At 30.9% G+C, this 11,105-nt stretch overlaps 2 protein-coding genes and 1 long non-coding RNA gene across 3 annotated transcripts in view; 2 read left to right on the forward strand and 1 right to left on the reverse strand.

Annotated features, from left to right (window-relative positions):
• Nucleotides 1-4,166: 4,166 nt before the first annotated feature.
• LOC115238356 lies at nt 4,167-7,107 on the reverse strand. Its single transcript, XM_029812094.1, has 4 exons — nt 6,910-7,107; nt 6,494-6,822; nt 5,762-6,027; nt 4,167-5,679 (listed from the first exon to the last, which is right to left on the reverse strand). Exons 2-4 carry the CDS (start codon nt 6,574-6,576, stop codon nt 5,081-5,083), a joined length of 948 nt encoding a protein of 315 aa, XP_029667954.1. The 5' UTR covers nt 6,577-6,822; nt 6,910-7,107; the 3' UTR covers nt 4,167-5,080.
• Nucleotides 7,108-7,437: 330 nt separating this feature from the next.
• On the forward strand, nt 7,438-9,018 carry LOC115238357 (pyridoxal phosphate homeostasis protein). The gene is made up of 4 exons (XM_029812095.1): nt 7,438-7,742; nt 7,917-8,277; nt 8,411-8,652; nt 8,754-9,018. Exons 1-4 carry the CDS (start codon nt 7,671-7,673, stop codon nt 8,826-8,828), a joined length of 750 nt encoding a protein of 249 aa, XP_029667955.1. The 5' UTR covers nt 7,438-7,670; the 3' UTR covers nt 8,829-9,018.
• Nucleotides 9,019-10,006: 988 nt separating this feature from the next.
• LOC115238358 overlaps nt 10,007-11,105 on the forward strand; it is a 9,266-nt gene continuing 8,167 nt past the window's right edge. The window contains exon 1 of the long non-coding RNA XR_003884487.1: nt 10,007-10,761. This is a non-coding gene — a long non-coding RNA (uncharacterized LOC115238358). The remainder of the gene's footprint in view (nt 10,762-11,105) is intronic.

Below are 11,105 nucleotides of genomic sequence, written 5' to 3' on the forward strand. Positions count from 1 at the left end.
AAAAAAAAAAAAAAAAAAAAAAAAAAAAAAAAAAAAAAACGCCACAATACAGATTTGTGGCGTTCCTGCGGCTGAATTCAAAATCATTTTTGTTACCAACTTCATGAAATATATTTGTAACCATTTTCACACATTTCATTTATTGATTTAACACTTTACATAACAACACATAAAACATACGACAAATTATGTAACATCCATTCGTTCGTTCATTGACCATCAATCTGTACACATCTCACTCGTGAATTAAATATTTTATTACTAATTAAATATTTTATTAGTAAAAAGGAAAGTCTAGTGATTTAACTATAACGCTACCACAGATTTTGAGTCAGTGGCGCTATCAGTCGTTAAACACGAGTACTTATCATACAGCCCTCGTATATGACCAAAACTTTTCAAAAATAGATAGGAGCAGAATACTTTAACGCTCGTTGTAACAATATTGAGCTGTTGATAGACGTCTAGACCCGCTCTAAACTGCGCGTTTGTTTCTGCAATCGTCTGTTTAATAGTAAGCACAATAAGTAAACAGAGGATGACTGTCGGTTGCGCATAATTATTAAATTTTAAATTTTTAAGACGTGCAAACATATTAAACCAACTAAAATTATGTGTAATACGTACAGTTCGGTAAGAACACGTTATCAAATTCCCAAGTATGCAAATGACATAAGTTTCTTTTATGAAGGTCGTGTCGTAACCGATTTCTTAATATTAAAAGATAAAACAAGTAAAGTAGAACAGAAAATATTGAGAAAGAGCTGACTAAAGCAAAGCATTAGAATCAGGGAAAGAGCCCAAGGAAAAGTAATTAAGAAAGAATAAAAAAGTATTAATAAAATGAAAGTAAGACACGGTCAAGTTCTCGGAAGCTGAGTAAGCAGCTGACGAGACAGCTGACGAGCGGAGCACGAGACATGCTCCGGTCAGGGACACCACACTCCTCCCTAATCAACGACCTAATTTATTAAGATATATAATAAGCGCGAGAAGCACCGACGCTCGTTACTCGCTCACTACTCGCTCGCATATATCGATAGTATCGAAGTACCGTACGTATCGCGCCCGACTATTATAATCGCGAATAAGTAAAAGTGTACAAAAACCTGTGAAAAATATCAACTTCTACCTAACGTCCGGGAGTGTCTTATTTCGAGCGTGGATCCTAATCCTTTGGGCGTATAAATCCCTAAAGACCTCTTCCTTAGCGGCTAGAGGCACAACAATCGTGAAAAAATTGCAAATTTGCCTGATGCGCGTCGACCAAGGACGAATATTACGCCTAAGATTAATCAACAAATTCGTCATTATTGAAGACAACCGACGAATAACTGCTCGTGAAATTTGTAAAGGAACTGACTTAAATTATGGAAATGTGCAAACAATCATTGAAAATGAGATACAATTTTAAAAAATCACACGATGGATGCTTCCAATTTTGAATGCGTCAAATTAAAGGGTTGTAAAGACTGAAATCTATCAGAAGCTTTTGGATCGCCATACAGCAAAAGGAGACGTATTTTTTATGCGCATTGTCACATATGATGGATTTGTTTGGACCTCTTTAAAAAGAAAAAAAAATCTACTTGTGCAGTAGCAAAAACATGTAAACATTAGTAGATGTTATGTGAAAAATAATTCTGTGTTAGTTTTCATGTGTATTAATCGAATAAATATTTCTTTTATTAAGTCTCGTTTATCTTGAATGCACCCAAGTAGCAATAATTGATCTTTTAGTACTTATTCCACACCCCGAATTCCTTCGTAGAACTGTGAAAATAAAAAAATTAAAAAAAAATTAGCAAATTGGTCTCGCGCAAATGGATCGATCTTTTTTAATTAATTTCTCAATAATTATTACAAAAATCGCAAAATGATACAGAACTTCTTTTCAATTTGACCCAATCTACTTCCACCTTTCGTTTGGTCACTTACTTGTCGGACAACCTGTATATATATATTGTCTATAATTTGTAAGAACTCTCCTTAGCCAATTTTTTTTTTTTTTTTGGCTATATAGATACAGCCCAGACAGCACAAGGATGTCCTTAGGACGTCCAAAGGGCATCCAGGACATACATGTAGGATATCCTGAGGATATCCTATTTTAATCCTCGGATCTCCTCTGGATGTCCTGAGAAAAAGTAAATGATAGCCGAATACTAGCCTCTGGAGAATCCAGGGAGATCCTGTGGAACATCCCAAGGATTTGTATGGGATATGTTAGGGATATTTTTCGTACGTTTTAGGGAGCAAATTTTGAAAATTGCGTCCTGTTATTTATTGCCAGTACTGAAAATGTAATACTGAAAATAGTTTACGTTTTTTGATATTTGAGACTTTCGTAGTCTACATAAATATTAGGTTTGGCTTTCGGGTTTGAACCGTGTAATATTTTCTAAACAATACAGTAAACGCTAGATATTCTTGGAATATTTATAAAATGTTCCTACGATCCAAAATTAACATCCGAAGAATATTCCAAAACATTCCGGAATATTTACAGAATGTACAAGGAATATTCAGATAAGCGCGAAATGTTCCATTTTTTATCCATATTTTGAATATTCCAAAAATATTCTTTGGACATGCTTGAATAACATTCAGAACATATCCCATGTATATTCCATCATATATTCAGAGTGATATATCCCAGATAGCACATAAGACTAAAAGATAACGAGAAGATATCTTTTTTAAGTTATCTTTTCGTCAAAGCTAAAAGATGTCTTACAGACATCTTTTCGTCTTGGCGAGAAGGATAACATAAAAAAGATGACGAAAAGATATCTTATACAGTAAAGATTATTTTAAGAAATTTTATAAATTATTTAGATAGTATTCATTTATGAATATGATTCATTTATTCAAAGATTATAAATATAAGGCAATATAAAATAAATTTGATACTTCTTCAAGATACGAACCATCGTACAGACAAATAACGTGTAATAGTCACGTAATGGCTGCGTTCAGTATACAAAAGATGCCACGAGACATTCGTCTCGCCCTGTAGTTAAGACTCTTCTTCTTTTTCTTATTTGTACGGCCTACGACCCCGACACTGAATACGAAACGCAAATAATACCGGCAATACCGGCATCAATTCCTCTCACATGCACGTGCTCAGTCAATCAGATCCTGATATGCATGCAATATGAGCTTACGCATGCGTGAACGCAAGAGTCAGCAAATCACAGACGTAGTCGCTGCGCGCGCAGGTAATGAGATGCGTGCGTACATCGGTTTTCATTAATGTCCGATAAGATTGATTCAAGAGGGTTCCATTAATATTCCATGAAATATTTTGTGTATGTTCCATACATATATCGAAATGTACACTGAATATTCCTTATTGCTCATACAAGTAGTGTTCATAGAATATTCTGAATATTTCACGATTATTTGAACGTTCTGTGAACATTTCTCTACTATTTCGGTATATACGGAACTTTTGGAATACGAATGGAATATTTCAGGAATATCAAGCGTTTACTGGGAATATCTGAATTCCCTATGTTGAGATTGCATCAGAAATTGAACTGATAGAAAATAATTACATTTTTAATTTCCTGCTAGTTGCTCTTTACAAGCTTTATATAATTCTCATGACCAAATCTCAAATACAAGATCGCGCGTCGCATAACGGTAAACAAACAAACTAGCGGCTGAATACTATTTTTTGTAACGTTTTTGAAATGTTGCGCACAGTAACATTTCTCATGAAATATTAAATAAATAATAATTTTAGATATATAAAAATGTGCGCATCAAATTAAATTATTAATATTAAACGAAATTAATGTTAACAATTAATTGCACATGGACATATACATATATGTCCTCTGGAAATCCAAAGGACATCCAATATAATAGACAGGGCAGATATCCTACAGACATCCAGGAGTTATCCAGTGGACATTTATAGGACATTAATACTTATTATAATACTTAAGATTTCTAAATTATATTAAATAGCCTACATAACTGAAAGTAATCATCTATGCATATTAAATTTTCATAAAATATATTTATAATTATATCTTAAAACATCCTACAAATGTCCTGAACCATCCTGGACATATTCAGGATGATCCTGAGGATGTTTTGTGCTGTCTGGGAGTATAGGAAAATCTGAAAGAATTGAACGATATATATAATCTATATTGCATATGTCACATTTTATTACAATTCGAGTGTCGTATGTACATAATTAAAACATGCCTTTACGGGAATTTGCAGAATTTGACAAATTTAATATATGTATAAATTATGCGCTATGATCTAAGATATACGAAAAACGAGTATATATAATACAAGATATCAGTTTTCATGTATAAATAATGCCATTATATACACGATTATGTCAACAATCCGTTTTGCATTCGAGTTATCAAAGTTGATTTTTTCTTTCGTTTTTTTTTTTACTAACGAAAATATGGTTCGTAGCTGAAGTTATTAAGTGCAACGTGTATGAAACATGTAAAGTTAATAGTGCGGTTTAAACGTGTCACATCTCGCTTATAATAAATATTGAGAAAACTTAGTTGAAAAGATCTAATTACCTTTCTGTAATATTACTCTTTTTCGATTATATTTATTTCTTTTTCGGGTATAGTGATGATGATTTTATGTACAAGACGATTGGAAAATTTTGTTTTATTATTGATTATTTATTGTTAATTTATTTATCTAATTCATGTAAAAGATATATTTTATTTAATGCGATTACAGATGCAGAGTTGTATCTGTTGAGAGAGTCACGTATAGACGTAACCCGTTCCACGCGATTTCTATGTGACGTATATAATTCTATTGTATTGCGAATGTACTAATACTATTGATTGTTTTTTTCGAGATATTTAACTTATAAGAATCCGAATATGTAAAGTATGTAAATATATATGTCGTATGAAACGTTGCCGAGATATTGATATAAAGAATTAGAACTATGCATTGTTTAATTGTATGGAATTAACCTAAATTAACCTAAATTAATTCAAATATATGCTTTGGTAGAAGCATAGTTATATAATTACTATCTATATAGTTGTATAATTGAATCAAATTTAAGGTTTCACATGGAAGTCGGTGACCAAAAATTCATTTCTCTTAATTCGGATGGTTTAGCTTCGAATATATTTACGTAAACCGGCGACTTATCCGCCGATTTTTCTTCTTTTCCTATATATGTAAGATTTTGCGAAGATATCGACTTTTTTCGATTAAGTGGCTTGCGTGGTTCCACGTCTGCGAAAGGTTCGTCTTCTTCTTCTATTTTTGCGGTAATCGTTTCTCTGGATTGACCTAATATGCTTGCCAAAATCCAATTACCCCGATATTTCTCTTTGTCTGGTACAAACGCGCCCGTGAAGTATCTGTTAGCGTGAATTTTTCTACGCGCTTTCGGTGAACTATCTGGAGTTCCTGTCGGCGATGTCAGTGGTGTTGCTGGTAATGACTTACTAACATTTTTTAATTGGCTATCCATCTGCTGAGATTGCGGATCTGACGCCAACATTTTAACAAATTTACCGGACATCATTTGATTTGCTACGTGAACGATTGATCTGCCGCAAAGAGCCGGTTCACCGTGAAAACCGTCGTCCGTTCCCTGCGATTTGGGTTTTATGCTTCCGCCTGCTTCTGGAATCTTCCGAGATTTAATATCATAGGCTAAAAAGCGATAATATAAAGAAAGACATCGATATTTAAAAGCATAATATTTCAGAGAAATAAAGATTTTAGTAATATATACTTTTACTGTTTATAATCGGTATAAACGGTTGGCATGGCAAAGGATGTTTGCTAAAATCAATCTCCTTGACTTTTTTTAAATCGGAAATGGATTTTTCATTCCCTATTTGATTTGTAGAACTCGTGATATTTTCATCCAAAGCCTCGGTTACGATATGTTTCAATCCTTGTTGCGATACTTCAGGATTTTGTGATTTTGAATATCTTATATAAAAGAAACTATCGTCGTAAGATGGTGGACTGAATGCAGCTTCGTCAAAGTCGAATCTAAAGAAAAAAAGTACAAGAAAAATTACTCTGACGCAAGATGTAATCTGATTAATTAGTATACAGCGCGTTAAAGATTATAGTGCTTGATTTGTGAACTGTACACTTCTTAATAATTTTAGTATTCTTTTATATTATCAAAAATTTAAAACATAAATTTTCTCTATATAACACATATGAACATCATTTATTGATGAAAAGTAACGAGAGAAAATATATTAATATTCACGTATAGAAAACTTCTTAATAATAATATAAATTTTCTATGCTAATTTTATGAAAGATAGTTTCTAATTAAATAGTTTTCAATCTTCAATAACATTTAATATATTCGTATATTCGTATAAGATCTGTACTTAAAAAACTACTTGACTGATATGTTCTTTCGAGAAAGTTTCTAGAAAGATGACAAAATTATTTTATGAATATGTGGATAATGACAAAGTTATTTGGAAATAAAACCTACCTATTATCTATTTTTCCTTTCATCCATTGTGGTAATGAAATTCCACTGCTGAGAGATCTGTCTTGTTGCCTTGGATTGTCCATTCTTGTACAATTTTGTAATTTTATAACCGGATAGCGAGCTTGAATTCTTTATGTTAATCAATAATATACAGATGCGCGAAATAACAGGCCAAAAATTTATATTTGAGCATTGTTATCCATAATATTAATCTTGCATTGTTGTATATTCATACGTAATATTACTGTTTATACAATTGTATAATTGAAAAAATTAATGACAACGGTGTGCCACTTTTAGGATTTGGACCAAGTTATCATTCGATTGATCTGCAATTTGGCAAATGTTTAGAATATGAAAAGATCTATTAATATACAATGAGGAGACACGTATAAAAAATATAATTCGATACTTACTTTCTTATTAAGATTTTGATGATTAGCTTCATAGTTACGATTCTTCTGGCTCTCTCTTTTGACAAAAATAGCAGTGAATTAACGTAGTATTAATAATCATAATGATTGACAAACAATCCCAAATGGCTTCTACACATCATTGCGACAAGTAGAGACAAGACGCTGTGTGGACGATGGATACGCTCCGTTTGATGCTACGAAAGTTTCGAAACATTTGATTGACCAATCGAAGCAAAGAAATCTTTGTTTTTTTCTTTTCGATTGGTCGATTAAATTATTCGAAATTTTCGTAGTATCAAACGGAACGCAATTTTAAGCCCGTGTCGGACTATACATTGAACATTGAGATGAAAGATTGAAGGTTGATAGTTGACCAATCGGAACAAAGATTTCTTTGTCCTGATCGGTCAATTAACCTCTATTCTATCCCACGGGTAGGATTTTTGAACGCATTCATTGATCTCGATAGACCAAGTTTTTATTGCGCATTGCGCATTGTGTTACTAATTCAAAGTGGCGACGGGCGACGGGTCATACGACTTGGAACAACTACATCAAAAGCGCTGACAACTCAAGTTCAGTATCACTACTATGTACATACTATATTTATATTGTGTGCGGTGTCGTCACATAGAGAGAAGGAGAGGGATATTTCTATCCTTTATTGAAAAAAGAATGTAGCATGTGTACACTCTCGCATGTATGCACGAACACACGCATACGGGCAATCTCTTCATCTCTCTCTCATACGTTGATTCAACATGGCAGAAATAGCAGTAAATCTGAGATCAGTCCGCGATAAAATATTATATGCTGCTACGAAAAGAGAATCGGTATCTTTCTTTATATTTAAGAGGTTTATACTATATTATTAAATATATATTTATTCAGAATTTTTAATAAATTTACGTTGCGAAACATATAAAGGACATTGCGATACGAAAATCAATCCCAAAATTAGATCATGCGAATTAAGAAAATATATATATATATATCATTTTTTCAAGGAACATCGATATTGTGAACCGCGACTTGTAGCCGTTAGCAAGTTGCAATCCGCGGAATCGATATTATCCGCCTACGAAGCCGGTCAAAGACATTTTGGTGAAAATTATGTAAATGAATTGGTGGAAAAAGCTTTAAACCCACAGATTCTTGAAAAATGCAAAGAAATTCAATGGCATTTCATAGGCAATTTACAAAGAAATAAAGTCAACAAAATTTTAAATGTACCAAATTTATATATCATAGAAACTGTTAGTAATGACAAACTCGCAGATGTGCTTAATAATTCATGGCCAAGATTTCGAAAAAGCGATGATAGCAAATTAAATGTTATGGTACAAGTTAACACGAGTCAAGAAAAGGGTAATTAAATATAATTATATTACATTCTGTATTTTATTGTGAGAAAATTATGTAAGATATAATTTTTTTTTTCTGCTTATTTACTTGCACATTATTTTGTACATCTATATAAAAATTGCTATTTTCTTTACAGAAAAAAATGGCTGCGATATTATACATGTATCAAGTCTTGTAAAGCATGTTATAAATAATTGCCATAATTTGAAATTCATGGGCTTTATGACAATAGGGATGTTTGGATATAATATTGCGAATGGTCCAAATCCAGATTTTGTCTGTTTGATGAAATGCAGAGAAAAGATAAGTGACGAATTGGGGATTGATATGAACAATATTGAATTATCAATGGGAATGTCTAACGACTATGAACATGCGGTGAGATATTTAAATGCAATCTACTTGTGAATAGTGCTGTTGATAAATTTTATACATCTTTATACACTCACATTAAATGCAATTTTCATTTTCTACTATAGATTGAACTTGGCAGCACAAATGTAAGAGTAGGAACGGCTATTTTTGGTGATAGACCACAAAAGAATACCTTGTAAAGAAATGATATAAGAATTATAATATTTTTCTTTTTTTGCTTATTTTAAGATAAAATAAAAATGATTATAGAAGTAAATGATGAACTGAATTTTACTAGTAATGAAATACATATTTGTATGTTTTATCTTCTGCAATGGATGATATTGTTGCATCTCATACGCAATGCGATATATTAAATTGTAATTACTATACCGAACAGATTGCAATATTTTTTTCTTTCAATGAATTTTAAAACATGCAAATCGCGAAAACATTTCTACAAAATTTTTGCATTTTGTAATATCGAGAAAAAGTATATAATATGTAATTTATCTCGATATGTAATCAACATATACATAGATATATATAATAGATGTATACATAAACATATACATATGTGAATCGCGTGTCGGATAGTATATAGCCGCGCGGCAATTATTATATTTTATTAAGGAATAATGCTATATATATATATATATATATATATATATATTTGGTGAGAACAAATTATTTTGCTATATATATATATATATATATATATATATATTTGGTGGGCACAAATTACGTTGTGTATGTATGTGCGTGTATGTATATACATGAAATAAAAAATTTTTATCTTGTATTTAAATGTAATATAAGTAATATGTATTTTTAATAAAAAATATATGTATAATATCTTATATTTATAATATATGCCGGAATATATATATATATATATATATATCCAAGTTTCAGTATGAGTTGAGCAAACTGTGTATGTGTCACAGTTATATCCTGGTCATATCATAATATCAACGGCCTCGCGCAGATATTATCAATTATTCATAACTAAATAGTTTAAAGACTATTGTTATATGATGAGAACATTTTTATGATATTCTTAATCGATACTTTCTCGATGTGTATACTAGGATCAAAGTTATAAATTCTTTTGTAGATTTTTATTAAATTGGCTTGTTTAATTTCTTTTTTTACATATTTCTCGATAATAATGTAATTATTAATTTTTAACATGAGGTAAGAACAAGGAGAATTCTAATATTAATAAATACTCGATAAAAGATTTTTCAGAGATTGAAATATATGTGTTTGGTTATCAAATAATATTATGTCTTTTTCTCTACAACTTTGAAATAATCAATTTTCTCTCTTTTGCGCAATTATAAAACTTATATATTTATAAATATTAATATTATAAAATAATTGAAAAATTAAATTTACTCTTAATTTATTGATGTATGAAAAAATTAAGATAAATATAAGATAAAAGGGCGTGGTCCAGTTCCAATCTTTAGCCGTACATTATGTACATATGTAGGTCACCTTCATCGTTTTTCTTTCTTTTTTTCTTTTACAAGAACATGGTTCACAAATGTATCTTGTGCAAGGTCAAGAATTGCGTAAGTTACCGCTCTCGATAAGTTAAAGAAAAGTGAAAGAAATTTTTTTTTTCCTCGCAAATTTATACGTTGTTCGTCAATTATTAATTGATCGACATTTATTATAGCAAATGTTTTGCGCAAAAGCGTATAAAAATGATTAACGCTAAGAAAGTTTAATGAAAACATTTTTATAGAAACATATGTGTTGCAATTTCTGTTCCTTGAAATGATTATTTTTAATTCTACAGGATACATTCCCATCGTTTAAAATTAAAATGTCAGGCATACCTTTAAATATTGTTCACATATATTTTTTAATATTCATAGCTTCGCAAGAGGTAATACACATTACATTAACGTGATGCAATAACATCTTACTATGAGTATAGCGTCCGCTACCATGCATGCACATACAAATACTAAGTTTTTGGAAAAAAATGCACCAAAAGTATACTAGACAAGTTTGCGCTGCAGCACGCGTATAAATAGGCTGTTACATTTACACAGAGCATTCAATTCGTTCCTCGTATTTGAACAAGAAATAGAAAAACAGGACAACATCATATTCAAAGTAAGTATATCTTCGGAGCGGATAAAAGTCTGTTTAAGATTATTTATTATTGCATAATACATATATACATACGTGTATAAGTCGTCATTACATTTCATCATCTTTATTACAATCAATATAAATTATGTTGTAGCAGTCGTATAAGTCGTCATTACATTTCATCATCTTTATTACAATCAATATAAATTATGTTGTAGCAGTCGTATAAGTCGTCATTACATTTCATCATCTTTATTACAATCAATATAATCAATGTTGTAGCAGTCGTATAAGTCGTCATTACATTTCATCATCTTTATTACAATCAATATAAATTATGTTGTAGCATTTTTATCATTTTTATA

Source organism: Formica exsecta, unplaced genomic scaffold (genome assembly GCF_003651465.1).
Source record: "Formica exsecta isolate Colony F162 unplaced genomic scaffold, ASM365146v1 scaffold333, whole genome shotgun sequence".
NCBI lineage: Eukaryota > Metazoa > Arthropoda > Insecta > Hymenoptera > Formicidae > Formica > Formica exsecta.

Coding starts and splice junctions, on each gene's coding strand:
- LOC115238357 (XM_029812095.1), top strand. CDS start 7,671: ATGGCAGAAATAGCAGTAAATCTGAGATCAGTCCGCGATAAAATATTA. Junction 7,743..7,916: donor CTGCTACGAAAAGAGAATCG/GTATCTTTCTTT, acceptor CATTTTTTCAAG/GAACATCGATATTGTGAACC. Junction 8,653..8,753: donor CTAACGACTATGAACATGCG/GTGAGATATTTA, acceptor TTTCTACTATAG/ATTGAACTTGGCAGCACAAA.
- LOC115238356 (XM_029812094.1), bottom strand. CDS start 6,576: ATGGACAATCCAAGGCAACAAGACAGATCTCTCAGCAGTGGAATTTCA. Junction 6,028..6,493: donor AAAGGAAAAATAGATAATAG/GTAGGTTTTATT, acceptor TTTTTTCTTTAG/ATTCGACTTTGACGAAGCTG. Junction 5,680..5,761: donor ACCGATTATAAACAGTAAAA/GTATATATTACT, acceptor ATCGCTTTTTAG/CCTATGATATTAAATCTCGG.